Below are 21,979 nucleotides of genomic sequence, written 5' to 3'. Positions count from 1 at the left end.
CCCGTGCTTCTTACAGATGTCACCTCTGCCCTGGCTCTGTGTTCTTAGAAGAGTCTGCTCTCAGATACCTGTACATCACTTGCATTTACCTTGCTAACTTCATTTACCGTGCGCCGTTCCCAGGGCTGGTGACTCTCAGACTGAAGCATGGGCCAGTCACTGGGATGCTCTGTAAAGTCAGATTCCTGGGCCCTTAGCCCAGGGTTCTTGGATCAGTCTGGGTCAGGGCACCAGAACTTCCGTCTCAGACACACTCACTCCCAGGTGAGGAGACCACAGGTGTGAGACTATACTCTAAAGACAAAACCCACGAAAGTCTGAGAGACAAAAAGTGAAGTTGTGGACAGGAATCAGGTCGTAGGCATGGGCAGCTAGAGTCTCACATGCTCGTGTCTGCTCTCTCTCTCTCTCTCTCTCTCTCTCTCTCTCTCTCTCTCTCTGTCTGTCTGTCTGTCTTGTTTCTTACTCTCCTAAACTTTAAGTTCAGCGTGTGAGGTGGGCATTTTTATTTTTTTTGCCCCAACATACATGTAGAACGGAAGGAACTCAGAAGCACCCGTGGAGTACAAATTTGACTGAATGAATTAACGTGTAATTTGCTAGTGCCAGGCACACTCATTCTCACCCCTGCGGTCTTGTTCAGTCCTCTGTGGCTGTTCCTCCCTCCAGGGGTAGTGCCCAGCCAGCAGCCCATTGACCATGACTGCTTGTTCCCCCAGATCACCCCAGCGGCCTGCAGAACCACCCTCGGCTCCGGACCCCACCGCCACCACTCCCCCACGCCCATACCCCCAACCAGCACCATGCGGCCTCCATCAACTCCTTGAACAGGGGCAACTTCACCCCCAGGAGCAACCCCAGCCCGGCACCCACAGACCACTCACTCTCCGGGGAGCCCCCGGCAGGCAGCGCCCAGGAGCCAACCCATGCCCAGGACAACTGGCTGCTCAACAGTAACATCCCACTGGAGACCAGGTGGGTCCCAGTGGACCAAGGCTGGGAGGGCATGGGTGGGCTGGGTGGCAAGATGGCAGACCGACCAGAGTCTAGGGTCTGTTGGTGGCCAGTAGGGACTGTGTCTCTACCTCCTATCTCTTTGGAGAAGCTGATATGAAATGCCTTGTCTTGGACTGGGACTCTCCAGTGGTAGGAGAGAGCTGGGGAAGGCTGGGATTCTCAAATCCACCAGAGCCAAGGTCCAGGGCTAGCCTGCTGCTTCCTAAAGGTATGACATTGGTCAAGTTGATTCACTCATGGATGTTGCTTGCCGTATCTACGCAATGGCAATGAAGCGAGTTAGGTAAGGCTTTTGTAAAAGTAGGGAAGAAACGTACAAAGGAGATAGGCCGAGTATAGACAAGGCAGGCACTCGGTTCCATTTTGACTGGGTCCTTAGCTCAGCCAGTTGTATGTGATTTCATTGTTCTATGGTTAGCATCCGACCTCTCTGGACTATGAAAGGACTCTGTGAAGGTCAGTCTCCCCTTCCCTTCTTGCTTTCTGGTCTGTTGGCCCTTCTGTACCCAGATAGTCCCCAAGGGTTTCCATTAGCATCACTAGCACAGGCTTGCATGTGGTGATTCCATGTATTCTGCATACATCGCATGATGTCCTCATTCAGGAGTTTGGGAAGGTGAGAATCAGTGGCTCTGTGACCAGCTCCGGTCACACAGGAGACACAGGAGGCTGGCGCAATGCATGGCTAGGACTCGAACCCAGGGCGCCAGACCCTCCGTCCAGTACTGTTACCCTGCGGCTCATTCCCTTCCTGCAGGATTTGCAATGGGCCGTTTCCTTCAGCTCAGGCCTGCCACCACCTTCCTTCCCTGTGCTTAGCCACTGTTTGTTAAATGGGGTGTGTGTGTGTGTGTATATATATGTGTGTGTGTGCACATGTGTGTGTGTGTGTGTATAAAAACCAAGCGACCACTTAAGAAATCATAGGAAGATAAAAAGAGAATCAGATCATCTGTCACTCTAACACCCCAGCAGAGCGCTTTTGGCATGCCTCTCTTTCTGCTCTCTAAATCATAGATGACACATTCCAGGCTGGTCCAGCTAATCTCCTCCTCTACCCGCTCTCTCTCAGAGAAATGGCACACATAGGTTTTCCTTTCCCAAACTCCTGTTCTTCGTGAGGAGCACAAAGCCAAACCATGTCCGAGGAAGGGAAATTAGCCTACACACAAAAGGTACACCCACCCGCCTCTGCTGACCCCAACAGTCATGATGACGGCATCGGCACATTGAGCACGTGGGATTTGCAAGAGAAAAATCACAGCCCTTTGGTCACATTTTGTACTTGTGGAACCATTTTTCCAAACCCGAGTTTGTCAGAGATGTGAGCCTACCAGGACCCACCCGGGCCGGTGTCTTTGTTATTACCATGTCTGTCCATCCACATCCTTTGAAATGTCTCTCTCGCTCACATCAATCACAGGGTGGACTGTTATCATCCCACCCCGGGTAGCCAGTCAAGTCTCAGTTATCTTCAGTATTTATCAAGTGGGACATGGCTGATGGAGACCAGCAGGCAATCAGTGGCTCTGGTTATCTGCATGGATCATGGAGGCCATTCTCTGCTTGGGTGTTCATTTGGGGAACAAAGTAGGACCTTTTACTGTGAGTCAAGGGGAAGAGAGGCAGGAGAGGGGCACCGAGAAAGCTGTCCCAGATGGTCAATATGTGTTGTAAAGATTGTCCCACCTCTCCTCCCCTGCCCATCTGCTAGAACATGCTTGCCTCGCTGAGCCTCTGTCCTCCTGTCTCCATTGCTTTGGGCTTTCATCTGCCATTATCATTCAGATAATTAATATCCACCATAGAGAGCTAGCAAATAAGATAAGCAAGAAGAAAAATACCACCTCTATCTGCCAAAAGGCACACACGGGCATGCACACCCTCTCATAATCCATCAACATACATGGATTATGCACATCATCATTATATATGGTTAGAGTGCATGTATTTAATATTGAGGGCATGCATGTAGCCTTCTCCAAGTCTGTGCCCTTTCAGACTTCTGTACGGGTCTTGGCACGCCCACCACAAGAGGTGCCCTCTTCTTCACTTCTTAGTCTAGCTGAGTCCTACTTACTCCTGCAGCCCAACTGAACAGCTGAAGAGGGCTTCCTCTGTGACCCCAGAGCTCTGTGCATCTACAGATAGCCCCCAAACTAAGAGCAGTACCAACCCCACTCAACGATGCCATGAGAATTCTGCATGTTAATGTTGGCCTCATCGGGTGACCCATAGCTATCTTCAGCCACACGAGACCTGTACATTAAACACATCGGCTGGCTGAGCAAGTTATTCAACATCCCCAAGCCTTGGCTTCTTCCTTGACAGATTAGGATAAAAGTTATCCTTTTCCAAGAGGTTGGAAAGAAGCAAACTCAAGAGACACACATACAGTGCCCGGCATCGAGCAACCACACTGTCAAAGATATTTCTTTTATGTTCATAAAGCTCTGCTCCCCTGTGTCAACTCTGTGAAGTAATAAGTCATTGAGAAAGTAGCCATGAGTCCCTACCCAGCAGAGGAAGGAAGAGGACAGGGTCTGTCCCCTCACTGCTTTGTAAACGTGTGGCCCAGTGTCCTGAGAATGTGACAGGCCGTTCACCATTGAGAGGCACAGTTCTCGGGGTCAAGTACATCCCCCCCAAACTACTACCCTACTACTCACTAGTGGACCTACACTTTGTGATTTTTGGTTCCAGCTGCCCCTGCTACATGACAAATGCCTCCCAACTTAGTGACAAAGGCAACGTGCAGTTTGTCCTTCACAGGAAAGTCAGGAGGTAGGGAAGGGCTCAGATACACGGCTCTCCTTCTTCACGTGGTATTAATAGGGTCGACTTGTCTTTAGCACACATTACATGCCTTTCCCTTATCTGTGGGACTCCTGCACCCCTAAGGTGCCTCGGGACCTCTGCTTATGATCCTCTGAATGTTGTACTTCATTCTGTGTGCATCGGAGTCCCAAGGTATGGAGACAGAAGCCATTGATCCTCTGAGAAGTTTAGTCTAGACCTGGCCTCGTGTCAATTCTGCTCTCGTTTGTGGACTGACGTTGTCATGGGCCAGCCAGCTTCAAGAGGAGAGGGATTGAACTCCACTTCCCAGTGGGAGAAGAATCAAAGCTTTGGCAGCCATCTCTAATCCACCCTCCTCCATTATCGGACTTTTCTAGCGGTTACATTGAGACCCACTAACTCATCGCAGTTCTCATTATCAGTAAATACTCACCAGATGCCTACTGTGTGCTAAGAGAGCAAAGAAAACAACCTCTTGCCTCAGATCGTCATGGCAGAGGGAGCTGGGAGACACGCTGTGATTCAGTTACTGTAGGGTCCCCAGCACACGACACAGTGCTTGTCACAGCATGGTGGGGGCTTAAAATATGAACACACAGGTAAAAAGAGTGACGATGGGACAGAGGGATGACCAGATATGCTTTACTGACACTTGAAAAGCGACAGCTTCCCATAGCAGCTGGTAGGATGACCAGGAGAGATTATATTTCCTCCTGGCAGAAAAAGAAGGTTACCAGAAGGCTGGAGAGAGGGGACTTCTGGAGACTCACTCCCTTCTTATACCCTTGTACCTCTGCCAATCCCCTCAGTTTACTGAGTCCTCCAGGGAGGAGCCTGGACTCACTTGTGTTCCCTAGACCTGGAGTATGCCCTATAGGCGCGTCTGTGGTTCTTCTGTGGAGCCATGTGTCGAAGGTGCCCCAACCTCTGATGCACTTCTTTGACAGACTGTGGCATCAGGCTTTTAATTGATTTCACAGGGACTGTCTGATTAATAACCCATCAGGCTCCTGCTGAATGAGGGGGAAGCCTAAACAGAAGGTTGCCAGACCTCTGCTCTGCCTCAGCTCATCCCGGCCCTGGTTCAGGAGCCTGGAGCCCATTTTGTGGTCATACTGAATTTGAGAAACCGCCCATGTAACCTCAGGGATGAAGCCACCCTGCAATCTCTAGGCCAAGCCTACTGTGGTTCCCCAAATGAGACACAGGGATGGGTCGGGACAAGCTCAGAAAGTCGTTTACCCTGCCTGAGCCTCCTTAGTTTATCTGTAAAATGAACACTGCAGAGTCAGAATGGGCAGTCTTCTCTGTCCCTGGGTGATTTGATCTCAGCTGTGTGTAAGATCCCATATAAGACAAATCCCACTGCCATGCAAGAAGCTCCCAGAGGGAGGTAGACCTGCGAAGGGATGATGCTTAAATGAGCAAGCGCACCAAACAGAGGAGACGACATCATTCTGTGTGCTGGAGAGCATCTGTACCCATGACTGACCCTCTTGGAGACCTCCCTGGGGGCTGCCAGGTGCTAATGAGAGTCCCTCCCACATAGAACCCCTTAATCCTCACAGCTCCCCACAAATGGCATGTTCGAAGTCTCCAGGACCACACCAGGTTTGGGGAGTGGCTAACAGGGCTCATCATACGGTCATGAGCACAGCTCTGCATTCACTGCAGTGGAAGATGGGAAGCAAGATTGGCGGAGCAAAGATATGTGGGGTGAGGTAGAGAGAGGACTTCTAACCAAACTCCAGGTTCCAGAGGCTGCACCCAGTGGAGCCGTGCAGAACAGGCACACTTTGCTTCCCCAGCAAAACCATGGTAGGCATAGAATGCTGCCAGGCAGGAGGCACAGTAGGGACCCAGTGCCCTAGGTTATAATAAGGGTCGCCATATGGACCACCTCTGCCTGAGACATACTGAAATTACAGCCTCCTGGAAGAAAAACATGTCTGCAGCAGTAGGTTGAAGATGAAGTGTGTGCCCAGTGTGCCTTATCAGTTAACACAGGGAACCCTCCTGAGGCCGGTGCCTCAGATACCAACCAGGGCCAGTCTTAGGCAGACTCAGGACCACTTCATTTTAACTCTTTCCTGCATGAGTCGTCTTATGAGCACACACATCGCCTCCTCCCGTCTCGAGAGGAAGGATCTGAATTAAGTGACTCACCTAAGATCCCACAGCCAGTGTACAGGGAGGCTAGAAGACCTGAGCCGTCTTCTGAAGTCCTTACATCTAGGCTCTGTCCAAAGTCAACTTCCTGATCACATTCCAGTGTCTTCTCAGGCCAGGTGAGGGGGCACAAGAAACCAGAAGACTAAAGTGTGAAGATGGTGGGTTTGAGGCTACATAGCAAGACCCTGTCTAAAAAATAAGTAAAAGATGAAGGAGCTTCTCAAGGCCTCTGTTGGCAGGGTGTCAGCAGAGACAACACTTAGTTCAAGAGAAGCTGGACAAAGGCACGGAGCCAGGAAAGAGGCAGGATTTGAGTAAGATGATAGATAGTTGGGGAGGGGGGAGGACCAAGGGTCTCCTGAGAATGACTAACAGAATGAACAGCAGAGGGGATCAGGTCATTGAAAAGGGGGTCTCAGTCATTCAGTGGTCATGAGGCCAGGAGTGCCAAAGCCAGTGAGTAGCCGCTCACAGCTGGGCATCGAGAGTTTGCCTTTCCCAGGACAGCCGCGGCCGGGAAGAGCTGGCTTTCCTTGTTTCCTTTCTTTGTTCATGTGTCTGAGTGCCACGTGCATAGCTAGCTCCTCGAGAGCCTGGCTGAGTCACCGACACCTGCACACCGTGAGGTGCCGGCTCAGCGCATAGGACATGATCCCTACTGTCCTACGCCACTCAGTGACGATGACAATCAAGTGTGATGATGGCCGAACCAGGGCTCTGAGGTCAGTCCAGCACAGTGGCTTGTGTGGGGTGGGGTCATCCTGAAGACCTGCTTCCCTTGAAGGTCAGGGGGCATCCCTTCCCAAGGCCATTTGTTCCTCCCCTTTGAGGTTAATTCCTCATGCCCCAGCTCATGCTGGTGGGTGCCAGCTTCAGACAGCTCAGGGACTCTTCTGGGTGTAAAGGGAACTGGATCCCTCTCCACTCAGAGAGGGGCACTTAGAGCAGTACAAGGCTTCTCTCTCACGAGCCCAGCCAAAGTCAAAAACACCGCTTTGAGTCCCATCCCTGTCATTTCTGTTCCATATGACCCTCACGAGTCTTGCCAAGCCTCAAGTCCTGTATCTGTGAAAGGGGGTAGAAACACCATTCACCCACAAGTAGATCATACCTAATCATAAACCAATCACCCATACCAGAGCAGGGATGAACAGGAAGCTGTCATCAGGGGTGAGCAGGGAGCTACCAGGAGGGGCGAATAGGAAGTTGCACAGGGCAGATACAACTCCAAATGGGCTCAACACCTTGTGCTCCTGTGGAAAACTCCAGGAACTTTTAATCTCTTAGAGGAACTAGACATCTAAGGTGTTGGGGGTGTAAAATTTAGGGGACCCATGATCTGGGAGTCAGGACACCCATGACTCAGTATCTTCTCTGTCACGGACTTGTGCAGGTTTAGGATCAGGAGACATGTTTTCTTGGACCTCAGTGTCCTCGTCCATCCCACAAGCCAATAATCTGATCCGGAACTAATCAGTTTGGCAAGGGCAGAGTAAGGTGGTCACACCGCAGCAGCAGCAGCCTGAACCACCATCACTTTTGGCAAGTGTTTGTGTTCCCCCATCCCTAAGTGACCTAAATGACGAATATCCAGGTTGGCATGCTAACAGAAGCACTTTTGGAAGATCCATCGCCGCGTAGCTAGAAAAATACTTCACTCTGCCCCGTTGCCTGTCTCCTTATCTTCCATCTCTGTGCTCCTAAGTGACGCTTGTCAGCACTCTTCCCTTTTAAACACATTTCTTTTTAAATGGTAAATGTTAAAATAGGACTGGGGAGGGCTCAGGCAGGCAGGCACTCACTCTCCAAGCATGAAGACATGGTTTGATCCCCAGAACCCACATAAAAATTCAGGATGTGATAGCACACGCTATAACCCCACTGCTGGGAAAACAGAGACAGATGGATCCCTAGAGCTTACTGGCCGGCCACCCTAACTTAATTATCAAGCTCCCGGCCAGCGAGAGACCCTGTCTCAAAGGGAAAAAAATAGGATTGATGCCTAAGGCTCGGCGCCCAAGATTATCACCCAACCAGGACACACGAACATGCACCAGGACACACCAAGATGCATACAGACACACGGATTAAAGATACAAATCACTCGACCTGGGCACTGGAAATATCCTATCATTAACGTTTTGATCTTATTTCTTGGCCTTTTTTAAAACATGCTTATTTGTTTATGTTTGGTGATTACAAGGTACAGGCTTGACTCTCTGGAATGTAGGCTGATGGCCAACTCCCAAGTGCTCCCAGAAACAGGCTGTGCAGCCAGCATCAATGCAGAAAGGCAGCAGAACTCTGTTTAGGTCCTCTGAGCGGACACTGTGGGGCCTCCTCATGCCAGAGGAGGTAGGATGCAGAGAGACCGAAAATCCTCCTCAAAGCAAGAGACTAGAGGAGATAATAATAACCACCGCCTGTTGCTGTCTCCAGGCTCTGTGTGCCTGCCATATGCCAGGCAGGCTTCCTTCTGCATATCCCGCATCCAGCAGCACTCAGCTCAGATCTGTCTAGTGACTACATGTGTGTACCAGTCAGTCTTCTCCTCCATGAACATAGCAACAAGCCCGACAGAAAGGACAACTGCCTCATAGAACTGGAAGAGACATACTGTGCAAACCAGCACCCCGTGTTCCCGTCAACATTCCTGAGCCGTGAGCTCTTGCACTATTTTGTTTTCTCACATGGATGATACAGTGTATGTGTGTGTGGGTGCATGTGTGCATGTGCGTGCGTGCGTGTGTGTGTGTGTGTGTGTGTGTGTGTGTGTGTGGACGTGTACTAAAGCAGCACAAGGAGTCAGTGAGTGGCTGGGGAGAAAGACTGGGAGCTGCTGTGGGCAGGAGAGAATCCATTGCTGTGGAACGAGGTCTGATCTATGGGAATATTCACCAGACAGCTCAGGCTTACCTTATTTGACAGAGGCAAGGAAGTCAGTGAATCTGTACCAGGAACATGACTCTGGAGGAGAAAACCAAACCAGATCATGTAAGATCTCGTAGGCCTGGGAAGGGCTGGGGAGGGTTAAGAGCAGAGAAAAGATCCACATCTTCACTTCTGGTTGTGTAAGTGAGCAGTTACCACTCTTTGATAGATTCTCAGAGGGATTATCTGCCTCAGGCAGATGAAGGATGGAGCTGGGTCCTGAATTTAGATCTGCCTTGTCCCTCAGGCCTCTCATCTACAACGCTAACTGCCAACCCCTGTCCCAGGCACTGGGAGCCTCGTGACAGGAAAACCTTGAAGTGATGGCCCAGACTCTGGTGTCTCTCCATAGGACAAGGCCCATTAGTGCCTCATTATCAACATCCCAGCCACAAAACAGTGTCGCTTTCTACTCCACTGTCGCTGGGGTGTTAGTGATAGTGATGTGGGACCGCCACAGTCCCTCTCTCTATGATTTGAGAAGGTGGCAGGCATAAGTTGGACTGTGTTGAGTACACAGAGTTGCGGAGCAGGCGGCCTGAGTTCTGGGCCCCACCAGCCTGTTCCGGGACAAACTCCACCACCTGCTCCCCATGTGATACAACCTCAGGAAAGTTGCTTCTCTGAGCCGTGCCCCACCAGCCTGAAAGGGGAGATGACAGAGCTGACTTGATAGGAATGGGATGGAGAGAACGTGTAAGTCACTCACAGAGCTCCTTGAACAGCAGACCAGGTGTGGTGGCTTCAGGATAGGGCAACCGTCACATTGAGCATCATCTCAGGCGACCCCATAGCCACCTGTGCATCTTAGTGCTGTAGTCACCAGTGCAGAGAAAAAATGGTGGAAAGCAGTGGGGATTTTTACCCAGAGTCACACATCAAGAAGTCTTTGCATTGGAATACTGTGTTCTAAGGCTGGGTAAGAGGCAGAAGGGTTCCTTGGCAGGACTAGAGCCCAGAGCTGGCTTGCTGCTGTCTCTCCTCCCTCTGGTATGCCTTACCATGAGGCGGCAGCAGCCCTGAAACTAGCTGGGAGTGGGATTCAGGGCACTTGAGAGTGAAGGGCATCACCTAGCAGGTGCAGACAGCTCCATTCGGGATACAGTCAGCAGAATTCATAAGCATGGCTCTGCCCTCATGGACAAAGGCCCTGCCCTGTGTCTTCAGGGAACTGTCTTCCTTGTTAAGGAGTTACCACCCTGTTCCCATACAAGCTGAGGGATGGTGAGACTCTAACCAGGTCCTCATCCACAGGGACTTAAGAAAAATCCAGATTTGTTGGCTCTATCTCAGTGCACCAACTGAGTCCCTGTGGCTCTGCTGGACCTGGGCAGGGTACGACTCTCCAGAACATTCTCCTTCTTTAGAAGACAGCGGCCACAGGTGCTCATTGCTCTCACATCTTCAGAGAAGTCAAGTGGGTGTTTCCAGATGTTGCTTTAGCAGATGTGGAGGGAGTCAAATAGAGAACGTTGGACTGTCGATCCAGATAAACAAGGGTCAAATTCTTGCTTTGAACCTTGTTGCTGGTGACCGTGGCGAGTCCCACTACAGTTCCCTATCCTGGTGCCCTCATCTGCAGTACTGGGATCACCCTGACTTCCTTGCATAGCATCTAGTTTGGAAATTTGAGAAAATGAATATAATGTGCCTAGCCCACTGCTGGGCACCTTCCAGTCCCCCCAACTGAGAACTGGAGTTGGATACACACAGCTTCCAGCCACGCGGGTTTGTATAGAGAGCACGCCCTCTGGATGCTGTGCACCAGGTGGATCCTTTGCACACGTGGCTTTGCACACCGACCTGTTGCCTGGACCCTTCGTCCCCGCTGGCCTCACGCACAGCCGCACCCGACAGCCACTCTTCATTTGTTTCTATACTCTCCCCTTCATCGATGCATGCATGACTCATGGCTTCATTCATGTCTCCATGTGTGTGTAGAAACCTAGGCAAGCAGCCATTCCTAGGGACATTGCAGGACAACCTCATTGAGATGGACATTCTCAGCGCCTCCCGCCATGATGGGGCTTACAGTGACGGGTAGGTGGCACCCCCCCCCCAATGCTCCTCCTTTGTGTGTGCTCTCCGTGTGGCCCCTGCACTTGCATGCAAATCCCTGAGACCTTTCCCTGGGAACTCCTGGGAGAAGCGATGCCGTGTTGCATGAACATCCCCAAGTCCACGTACCACTTGCGAAGTCTGTCCTTGGAATACCCTGCCCCGCCCCCACCCCCGGCATATTAACAGAGGTCTTGTTAATATGCAGCTCTCAGCATCCCATTGGCTGCCTTCGCCATTCTGGAAACCATCTCATGTCACAGTTTTTATGCAGCACAGGCCCTGTGTCTCACGTATTCCGGCCTCGAGTGTGTGTTCTGTGGTCCGAATGTCTTCTAGCCTAGGAGGAGTGGGTTTACCCTAAGATTCCAAGGCCGTGCGGTACAAACCATGCAGTCCACCCAGGGTTTGCACAAGTCCTCCCATGGCTGTGGGTCGGGCCATGTTATACAGGATTTTTCAGCATCTCCTTCGGCCGCAATCATGTGCTTTGACATTCTCCACTGCCTTCAAGATTGCAGCTGGGCTACAGGATGGAGCTGCCCGTCTTTCCTCCACACAGCTTTCAAGTAGCGCTGCAGCTAGGGTTCCTGAGGCTGTGAGGGCATTGTTACCAGCCATGGGCAGAACTTATGGTGACTCCTTGACTTCTACCCCAGCAAAGCTCCATTTAAAAAGAAGGACTTCCAGTACCTTACCAAGGTGCACCGGAATGTAGGTATTAGAACAACAAAAAATAAATTAATAGCAGTGACCTCCAGGAGACAGGCAGGACTTTAGACACCCCTAAGCTATTGTAATGACTTTAGAAAACAGAGTTTATTTCCCAAGAGCCATCCCCCTACCCCAGCTCCACGGTTCCCAGGAAAAGGACTTGAGGGCAACCTCTGTTGAGTGAGTAGTGCCTTCTGCCTTGGGTGGGGCTTCCTGTCCTATTAGTGCTCTGTGGAAACGTGTCTTCTTGTGCCCCGTTTGTGGTCCGGTTCGTGACTTTTCCTGACCCTGTCATCTTCCCTGTGATGATTCTCTCTCTCTCTCTTTCTCCAGGCTTCTCTGCATGTCTCTTCTTCCGTGCGTCTATCCTGCAGGTCGGCCTGGGCGCCTGGTTGGCAGACAGATGCTGACATCTTCCCGCCTCTCTCCATCCACAGGCACTTCCTCTTCAAGCCAGGAGGCACCTCCCCTCTCTTCTGCACCACATCCCCAGGGTACCCCCTCACGTCTAGCACCGTGTACTCGCCACCACCCAGGCCCCTGCCCCGCAGCACCTTCTCCCGGCCGGCCTTTAACCTCAAGAAGCCCTCCAAGTATTGCAACTGGAAGTGTGCCGCCCTGAGCGCCATCGTCATCTCGGCTACCCTGGTCATCCTGCTCGCATACTTTGTGGGTAAGCATGTCCTCCCCACCCCCACCCCCCAGCTCCCCGTGATGCCCCTTTGTCCCAGAGGGTGGCCACCAAAGCACCTGGGGTCACCAAAGGCACCGCGCCAGCAACACAGTCATAGAACACAGGTTGTACCAAGAAACCTTGCCCTGGTGTGGTCCATGACCTACAGCATAGGAGCGCTCTCGCCTCTGTGCCTGGGTCAGGAAGGCTAAGGTGAGGAACAGTTTGGGGGAGGAGCCTACAGGTGAAAGGAAACCATCAGGACTGCTCCAGGTGGGTTTCAGGCTGGGTGGCTGATAGTGTGTTGTGGAAGCCGTCATGGTTGTTAAAATGTAGTCAGAACCCAAGGAAATCCTGCATGAGAAGCAACAGGCCACCAGGAGTGGGGAGCCGGCTGAGGGAGGAGCAGAGGTTCAGAGCCATTCTGGCTGCAAGTTTTCTACCTGACCCCAGGTCTACTCTGGGTTATGTAAGAAAGTCCCCAGTTCTGTGACCTGTGGCCCTGCTCCAGCAGGATGGCTTCTCCTTGACGTTCTTTGGACACATTTCTAGCAAAATCTGGTTTCCTACTTCTGAGTCCCCACTTTGATTTTCTCCTGGGAAAGCAATTAATTGAAAGAGAAGTGGGCTGAGTGAGGAGTCTGCGACACCTATGGTAATAAGCCCGTGAGGAAAGGCATCCAAAGTGGGTTTGGCTTAGCTCTGGATGTCTTTTCCGAGGATGAAGGTAGGTGATCCCAGCCTGAGAAGGCCTTGAACCCATGCTAAGGAGTTCAGAGAGAGTTCTGGAAGCAAATGGGATAATCAGTATAAGCCAGTAGGTAGAATTATAGCTGACCAGCCGAGGTCAAAGAAAGACAGAGGACTTCCCTGTCTAGTAGGCAGTCACCACGGATGCAAAGTGAGCCTGTCTTGAGAGGCAGTACCATGCCATCACAGAAAAAGGTTAATGGAACACCAAACACCACTTGTTTCAGAAATGAAAATAATGTTTTAAACATAGATGGGTTTCAAATGATGATGTAAACTCTAAGTTCACTTCCCTCTACAGGGTCCTCGGTTTTCTAAAAACAGCCAGGAAGGTGACGTACCTGAGAATATTCTACTATCTCCCCTGTGCCAGGTCTTGTTTCCCCTATGAATATAGGCTTAGAGAATGCATAGCTCCAAAACAAGCTAGTGTAAAATTCGTATGTCTTTTACCAATTAATTTACGGTTGTCACCTGGAAAGCTACATTGTATGAATCCTGAGACTATATTCCAATGAAATAAAAAGGAACCTCTGTGATTGATTAGTGATGCCTGTCATGGTCACCTTGGAGCAAACAGGGTGGGCACATTATTGGATGGACAATCAGAAGAGCTCTCAGCAGTGGTAGGCCACAGTTAGGTTTTCATTACACAAAGAAGGAACCGATGGCAGAGCTGTTGGGAAGTGGTTACAGTGAACTAGTCTGGAAAAGTTGATGGCTCCAACTAAGATGATAGTGACATGGGCCTGGAGGGAAAGGACGTAGGTGGAAGATAACTTTAGCAGGATTTGCAACGCCAATCAGAGGTTCATTCCATTAATAGCGTGAGCTCATTAAGAGTAAATACAGGCTTGTGATAAGGAACGTAAGGCTGGACTGTAGCAGTCATATTTGGGGAAGACACCGAGAGGGTCTGGGCATCCCCTCTGTCATTAAAATAGACTCAGCGAGGGTTTGAGAAGAGCATGACCTGGGTACCAGACAGTCCTAGAGACCAGAACTCCCACGTGGCAACCACTCACCCTCAGGCAGCTCGCTGATTCCCCAGAATAATGCCTGTGAGGCTGGAGTTAAGCACTGCCTGTGTGGGGACCAGTCACCCCACTTCTCAAGGGCTGGCCGTGGTAACCTCGGGATCCGATCTCTTTCCCCGATGAGGGCTAGAATGGGCACACGTGCATCTTGCTCGGCCCTAATTGCAGGCTGTGATGACTAACTTGTAAGGAACTATCAATTATTAAAGATCAAATTAATTGTTTCAGCCAAGCACAAATATCCTTAACAAAGACTCTTTTCCAGCAGACCAACTGGTCTAATCAACAGGCAAAAAAAGCGCAGATATTTAATTAGATTTTTGATGAAAAATTGTGTTTAATTTCAAGTATAATCAATTATTAATTACTGCAATGAGCAAGTCTGACTGGGTTTACTAATTAACTCATTTAAAAATTATGAATAACCTTTTCATTTGTAATCATTTTCTACAGCCTATCAAATTCCAGATATGAGTTGCATCCCCTAGTAGCCAGCCGACGGGGAGACAGCAAAGGGCGGGAAAGAATGTGGCTTCTGATATCTGCCCAGGGCAGCCATACCAGGTGGTGATCCTGACAGAGCTTCCTGACCTTCAGCCTCTTGGTTGGGAACAGTGCTGAAAAAATTGAGCAGCCAGTGACCTTTCAGTTTCAGACATATTTACTGGCATTTCCATGTTAAAATAGAGAAAACGGAGATAACACTCCATGGAACCTTGCCTTTGGGCTCTCTCAGCCCGCTTCCCCCAGCAAGCTTTGTGGGGTTGGGGTGGAGCCCTCCCCCAACAGAGGACCTGCTCACATTCTTGTGATGTTTTCATAGGGGTCCGCAAAGGACTGGTATTCAGACAGGCAGCGTAGGAATGTTCACTCCACCTGACTCTTCCTGTAAGCTCTCAGATCTTGATGATCTCCACTGACGACCTTACCTTTCCTTTTCCAGAGCAATCTGCTTCAGAACCACATAGAGGAAGGGACTGGAGGGCGATGTTGTGCCATCCTGTAGATAATGCTTTACTGTGTCTTGATCACGCTTAGAGCATTTTCTGTAAAACAGCAATATATGTAGACTAGGAAGAGTGACAGTGGCCACTGTCATCCACAAATCAGTATCTCTTAGCTCTGACTTCCCCACGGGCCCCTTTCTAGCCCACACATCTCACTTGTACTTCACCACTGAAATCTCCTGACCCCAGTGGGTTAGGACCCCATTTGAGGATGAGGACCCTGGGACCCACAGAGCTAAAGTGACTCACTCACTGTCATGTGGTTAGATTGGGAATGTGACCCCCAGCCACAGGCATTCCAACACTTTTGAAAACTTTTGTTCTTCGGAGCTCACTCTTTACCCTCATGTGCTAGCTTTCCAATCTTGGTATTTTGTTTTCTGTTTGTTTTTTTTGGGGGGGGGGAGTATTTTAAATGTGACCTTAGCATTTTGCCAAATCCAGGACATGCTGCTTCTTTCTGGACCCTCCCAATGGTTCTGTGGAATCAGTATGACTTTCTCATGGGGATCTAAGGCTCAGAGAACGGGCCAGGTTTCCAGGATCCTCCAGGCAGTAAATGACATAGCTGCCACTCCACCAAGACCTGGGATCTCCCAAACCGTGCCTCTAGGCACAGTCCTGAGCTCAAACGGGTGATGTTGAAGGACTCCACTGCCGGCCCCACATCTGATCCCTATCCACTGAGCAAGTGTGGATCCCTTTCTAAACCCCTCAGAACCTCAGCCTCGCGTTTCCATACCGTTCCTATAACTAACGGGAATGCCGCGCCTGAGTGACAGATGCCCCTGGAGAGCCTGGCTGCCCACTTTAGGACCTCAAATGCATATTTGATATATCTGTGCAGTGGGAACACAAGTGGTTACATCACAGGGTGGCCATGCAATCTGGGTAAGAAAGTTTACACAGAGTAGATACCCTGCCCTGCACACACACACACACACACACACACACACACACAGACCAGTATGACGTGTGTCATCGTCACAATGCAGAGTATCTACGTCCTTATCTTCTGAGGGAAGGCCTGGGCCTAGCCAGCCTGCCTCCCTGTGGCCTGCTAGCTTTCTGGCCTGCCTGTGTCACTAGGGCAGCGAGGAAGCAAACAGGGCGTTTGTCGGAACACATTTGGAGGGAGGTCTAGCTGTTCCAGGACAGCAGTCACAATAGGAACTGTCGTCTACAATGCTGCCCGCCCATCTTTTCTGTAACTAGGGCAAAAGCTGACTTCGCTTCCCTGACAGCTTCCCTTGCTTCAGAGCAGCTGTGTAAAAGGCAGTAGATGAGCTACAGATTACGATCTTGAAGAGGCTTGAAGCACCTGTCTGGCAGGAGAACCCGTGGAATAGGGGTAGAGAAAGGCTCTCCATGTCCACGAAGGCCCCAGAGCACCCTGGAGTGCTGGCTCTTCTGCGCCAGCTCCAGGCCCACCCTGAAGGGTGGAGGTGCTTTGACTGTAATATCTCTAAGGAAGCGTGGCGCCCTCCAGTAGGGTAACTCAGGGAATCTTCTTTCTACTTCTGCGCGGTAGAGGGATAATAGAGCTGTGGTGGTCAGCTAAGCACAGGGCCTGTGGTGGAGGAGGCAGCCCTTGCCGGCGGCTGTGGAAGACTGTCACTCCTGCTCCTGGAACTCTCTTAGCCTGGGATGTGATGTGTAGCTGATCCCACCCAGCTCCCTGCAGCCCATAGTTCCTCAGACATCGAATCAGAACATACAGAGCATGGGGTCACAAGCAGGAGCCGAAGCCGCCTCTAGGTGGGACATTCCTGTATGCTCAGAAGCAGCGGCAGATCTTCTTACTAACCAGGTCATATTTTCACTTCTACCAGAGACCGAGTGTGGGCTCAGACACTAGGCAAACTCTGGCACAAAGCGGCGAGAGCTTAACTGTGGGAGTGTGGCCAAGCTTCATTGCCGCTCTCCAGGAGGCAGCGCAGAGAGAGCTTTCCTTGGTTGGGCATTACTGCAGCACTGGGCCTGGTGGAGCCCGAGTCATCCGGTTCTTGAGGCCGTCTGGAAAGGGTTGGTAGAGGTGCGCTTGGGAAATTAATGGGGTTTGCCGAGAAGGTGGGCTCCCTGGAGATCTCCAACACCGCACCCGTTTATGAGTTAGTTTTCACATCTCTATGGCAGAACACCTGACAAAGGCAGCTAAGGATAGACAGCTGCTTTGAGCTGAGAATTTGAGGAGGAATACAGTCCATTATGGCACAGAAAGTATAATGGCAAAAACATGAGGCAGACAGTGGCATTTTAGACATAATCAGAAAGCAGAGCATGCCCAGGAAGTGGGGCCAGGCTGTGAAGCCTCAAGCCCCACCCCCAGTGACCCACTTCCTCTAGCAAGGCTCCAATTCTTAAAGACATTCCAAGACAGCTGGGAAGCAAGTATTCAAAATGTCTACGGGAGACGTATCTCATTCAAACCACAGCGCCTCTTAAACTGGCCACCATCAGTGTGGCAGTGTGACAGGAAGGGACAGGAGACCTCTCATCCCAAGAAGGCTGGCAGTGCATACCTCCTGTGGCCTATTATCCTGCCCAGAGCCAGCACAGGGTGGCTGTGCTCAGAAAGGCTTTATCAAATTAAGGACTTTACAGAATGCTTAAGTCTACCGTAGATGGTCTACACAGAAAGATACGGGCCAAAGCATAGTGACGAAAATGTTTGTTTCACCTCCTGGGATTCCGGTACAAATGAGATGACCTAAGAAGAATAGGGAACACTTTAGCGGTGGAAGCTGGGGTGGTGGTAGCACCCTCCCCCATTCCTGAGCCGAAACCGATTCCTCTGTGCAGTCTCAGGTCTCAGATGTAGTTTGTGCAACACACCTGTTGCACATGGGTCTGGGTGTTAGTGAGCAGCCAAGGGCTCGTGTTTTCGCTTCACCCTCACACCAAGTCTTTTGGATGGAAGCCACGGGTTTAGCTTTATCACCAAAGCATGGAGGGAAGAATCCACAGTACCTGATCTTTCATGAGGAGGAAGGAATGGTCAGGATACAGGATCCCGCATCAATGCCTTTCTCTCTAGGACCGGTTTCTCCCCTGCCCTGTAAGAAGATGTCTATGGGTTGCACTCTTTACAGCTGACCTCCAGCTCCCCAAAGGAAGGCCTAGAGAGTGGCATGTCAGAAATGCTGTCCCGGAGAACAAGCAGATGCACTCTGTGCGTTTCCAAAGGACAGAGTCAGGCATGAGGCATAAAAAGATGGGAGAGGCTTGGGAGATGATCCATTGGATATAAGCACGAGGACAGAATTTCAATTCCCAGCATCCACAGAAAAATGCTGGCATAGCTATACACTTTCCTAGAAGCCAGTGTAAGGACCTCTGAGGGTTACTGACTGCCAGCCCAACTCCATGTTTGGTTAGAGTCGGTCTCAAAGAAGTACGATGGGCAGTGGTAGAGCAGGACATCCCGTGTCCCCCTTTGGCCCCTGCCCATATGCACAGGCATCTGGACTGAGAGGAGGGGTAAGTGCACAGTCTTTAGAGGCCCATGGTCCCGTCTGTGCCATCCCTCCAGACACTAGCCCCGCCATCTGGGCAAGCCCTGTCTTCATCAAGCTCTCCATTTTTTATTTGTAAGGCAGGAATAAAAATGAACACACAAGAACCTGACTGAAATTATGACTCAGGCAACATGTTTGAGCTCAGCAGGAAAGAAAGGCTTCCAGTCTGATGCACTGCCCACATAGAACAGTTTGGGGGGGTGATCTTCCTGGCAGCAGAATTATCAAGAAGTAGGTTGTTGTATTTGCTTGTTTCTTTGTGTCTTTGATTGTTCATTTGCTTTTGACTGGAGAATAATGTAATGAAGACGCTAATTGCAAAGCCAAGTGCCAAGTGTCAAGGAGCAAAATGACTCTGGACTAACGGTACCAGGATGTTGTTACTCATGCAGGCGCCACAGGGTGAGGGAAAGAGTGCTTACATCCATGCTACTGCTACCGCTGCTGGCTCCATTCGCTGTGTACAACACTTCTGTGGACATCTTCATGTCTGCGGTTTCCTTCTTTCTTCCTCTCGAACGGGATTTCTGGGTGACCAGGTGTTGACAGGTCAATGCTGCAGGATAGGACGGAACCCCAGACCCTACTCTGGTGTCTAGTCTCCTCAGTGTAAGCATGGAGCTTTGTATGTGATCTTGGGTCAGCTGAGATCCATGGGAACTATGGGTCACAAGGGACCCCAAGAAGGAAGCAGATCTTCATTCTGGAGGGTGCCACCTGCCACGTGCCACCTGCTTCTCTCTGTGTGTTCTTTTCCAAAACCCCTACACAAGCCAGACATGGGGGTGTACTGCTGTAACCCCAGCACCTGGGAGGCTGATGTTGAACAGTAGGCTTGAAGGCAGCCTGAGCTGCAAAGCCAGGCTTTGTCTCAACAAATCCAAATTAAGAACCCGCAAAAGAGCTCTACTGAAATGTCATTATCCAGGAAGGCCAGCACCTCACTTATGCCCTTCTGGAGCCTGTGGTACTCTCCATAGTCACCTAGGAAAGGAAGCACAAATGGGCACCAGCAGGGCAGTGCCAGGCAGAGGTGTGGGACATTAAGTAAAGGCCAGGGGAGGGGTCTCGATTGCCTGGCAAAAGTCCTTGAGGGAAGAGGCAGTATTGGAAGCAAGTCTTATAAAAGAGGGAAACTGTCTAAAAGTTGATAAGGTCATAGACTCTCCAGGCCAAGGTCAGAAGCACAGATGTGGACTGGACAGGGGCGTTGAGGGACAATGGAATCCATACAAAGCAAGATATTCATTCAGAGAGAAGCCAAGGGGTGGAGTCTGTCAGACATGATCATCAACACACATCGAGATGCCCTCCTAAAATCGAGTCTGCTGTGACATGATCTTACCCAGGTGCCTGTTCTCCTGGGGAAATACTGCCGGTAAAATGTGAGCCGTTCAACAGGTTCAGATACTAAAGGACTGACCATTTCCCCCAATGCTTGTCATTTCCAGGGCTCCTTATTTAATCAGGAAGCAAGAGGGTATAGTCAGCCTAGGCCCAGCTCGGATTTCAATTTAATCTGTACCTCGTACTAAACGGAAAGGTAGGGCAAGTTGCTGAGCCGCTTTGAGCCCCAGCGTCCTTTCTTGTTAAGGCAGGTACTACATGCCACAGGGGAATTTGTGAGAATGGATTATTTTTCTTTATTTCCTTATTCATTTTGACTTTTTGCACTTTTTGAGACAGGGTCTCAGGTAGCCCAGGTTGGCCTGATATGCGGTGTCTAGACACAGCGCAAGACATGTGACAGCTTCCGCTTAAAGCCGGTGGCCATGGTTCATACCATCACCATCATCTGTACGGCCCTGGACGTCATCCGTATGGCGCCTGCACCTCCCTCCAATTTCCCAATCAAAGACGGAGCTAAACACAGGGGTCTGTGTATGCAGAGAACAACAGCTCCTCACATCTGTCATGTAACAGTCAGGGACAGGAAAGCAAGAAACCACAGTGATCAAAGGGTAGGAGACACCCGAGGGCAGGAGCCTGTCTCCAGGCTGTCCTGCGAGGTTTCACGGTGAACATTCCCTTTATAAACCCCACAAGTCTGTAAAGGTAAGTTATCTGCCCTCATCCCTGTCAAAAGCAAATATTCCAGTCGGGGAAGCCCTCCACTAAGAACGCATGCTCGAATTAAAACCCCACTTGAGAGGCTGTAGGGACCACTTCCTAATTGACTTTGATCATAGAAAAAGCAGAGGGTAAGTCACACGGTTCTTGTGCCACAGGAAACCAGGACGTAGAAGTTTTGCTCCTGGGGCCAACCACAGCCTCTCCTCTAGGAGCTGTGGGAGCAGAACATTAGCTGCAGTGTCTTCCCTCGAGCCACCGGCAGTGGCTACACTTAAGTTTAAAATTTAGCTGCGTTAGATCTTTTCTGAAGGCGAAGGAGGGTGCTGTGACAGTGAGGTGCAGTCAGCTGCATGCAGCCAAGCCTTAGGTGGACTTGTGACTGGTGTTGCAGCGTGGATGCATGCAGCCAAGCCTTAGGTGGACTTGTGACTGGTGTTGCAGCGTGGATGCATGCAGCCATGCCTTAGGTGGACTTGTGACTGGTGTTGCAGCGTGGATGCATGCAGCCATGCCTTAGGTGGACTTGTGACTGGTGTTGCAGCGTGGATGCATGCAGCCATGCCTTAGGTGCACTTGTGACTGGCGTGGCTGCAAGTGCTGCAGAGAGGACTCTGTGTCTTGCTGCCTAAGGAAATGACAAGCCTTTCCCAGACTTGCCTGCTGAGGGCTTTGCTGCCTGAAGACAGGGTTGCATGCCCCCAGCTGAGCGGTGTGAATAGGCAGGCTGTTCCTGAGTTTCTCTGATCTCAAGGTCCTTAGTAGAGTCTCGATCTGGAGGTGCAGACAGGCCCTGACCAGGCTCCAGTGTCCTCTCTGCAGGGTCGCTCTCTGACTGCTTGTTCCCTCAGCAGTGCTCTCAGGAAGCCACTTTTGTTGGGCTTGAGATTAACTAGGGAGGAGGGCTGCCCGGGCTGTGCTTCCTTGGCAACAGCAGGAGCAGAGTTACCAGGACTCCATCTGCGGCTATCGCGCACAGCACGCCTTTAGTAAATAGTGCAATTGGAAACATTTGGGAGTCCGCTTTTTTAAAACTACGAAACTCAGTTAATACCTGCCGTCTGGCTCCGCTCTGAGACACCTCATCTATAACATGGGTTACTAACAATATCTGCCTTAAAGGGTCTTTTAAGTGATCTTGCGAGAGTGACTTCTCCAGCATTAGGACCATGCACAAGGGAGCAAACCTTAAGTCAGGGCTGTGGCTGTTTTCCTGACGGTCCTCACACATCC

General features: G+C 50.7%; 1 protein-coding gene across 1 annotated transcript in view; it reads left to right on the top strand.

Moving 5' to 3' along the window:
- The window catches only part of Tenm4 (teneurin transmembrane protein 4), a 664,092-nt gene that overhangs the window by 466,406 nt on the left and 175,707 nt on the right, over nucleotides 1–21,979 (top strand). Inside the window, 2 exon segments of the mRNA XM_057756666.1 lie at nucleotides 720–975; nucleotides 12,129–12,364. Coding sequence (XP_057612649.1) covers nucleotides 720–975; nucleotides 12,129–12,364 — 492 coding nt within the window.

Source organism: Chionomys nivalis, chromosome 23, assembly GCF_950005125.1.
Source record: "Chionomys nivalis chromosome 23, mChiNiv1.1, whole genome shotgun sequence".
NCBI classification, from domain to species: domain Eukaryota; kingdom Metazoa; phylum Chordata; class Mammalia; order Rodentia; family Cricetidae; genus Chionomys; species Chionomys nivalis.
This window is presented reverse-complemented; position numbering and strand designations above follow the sequence as displayed.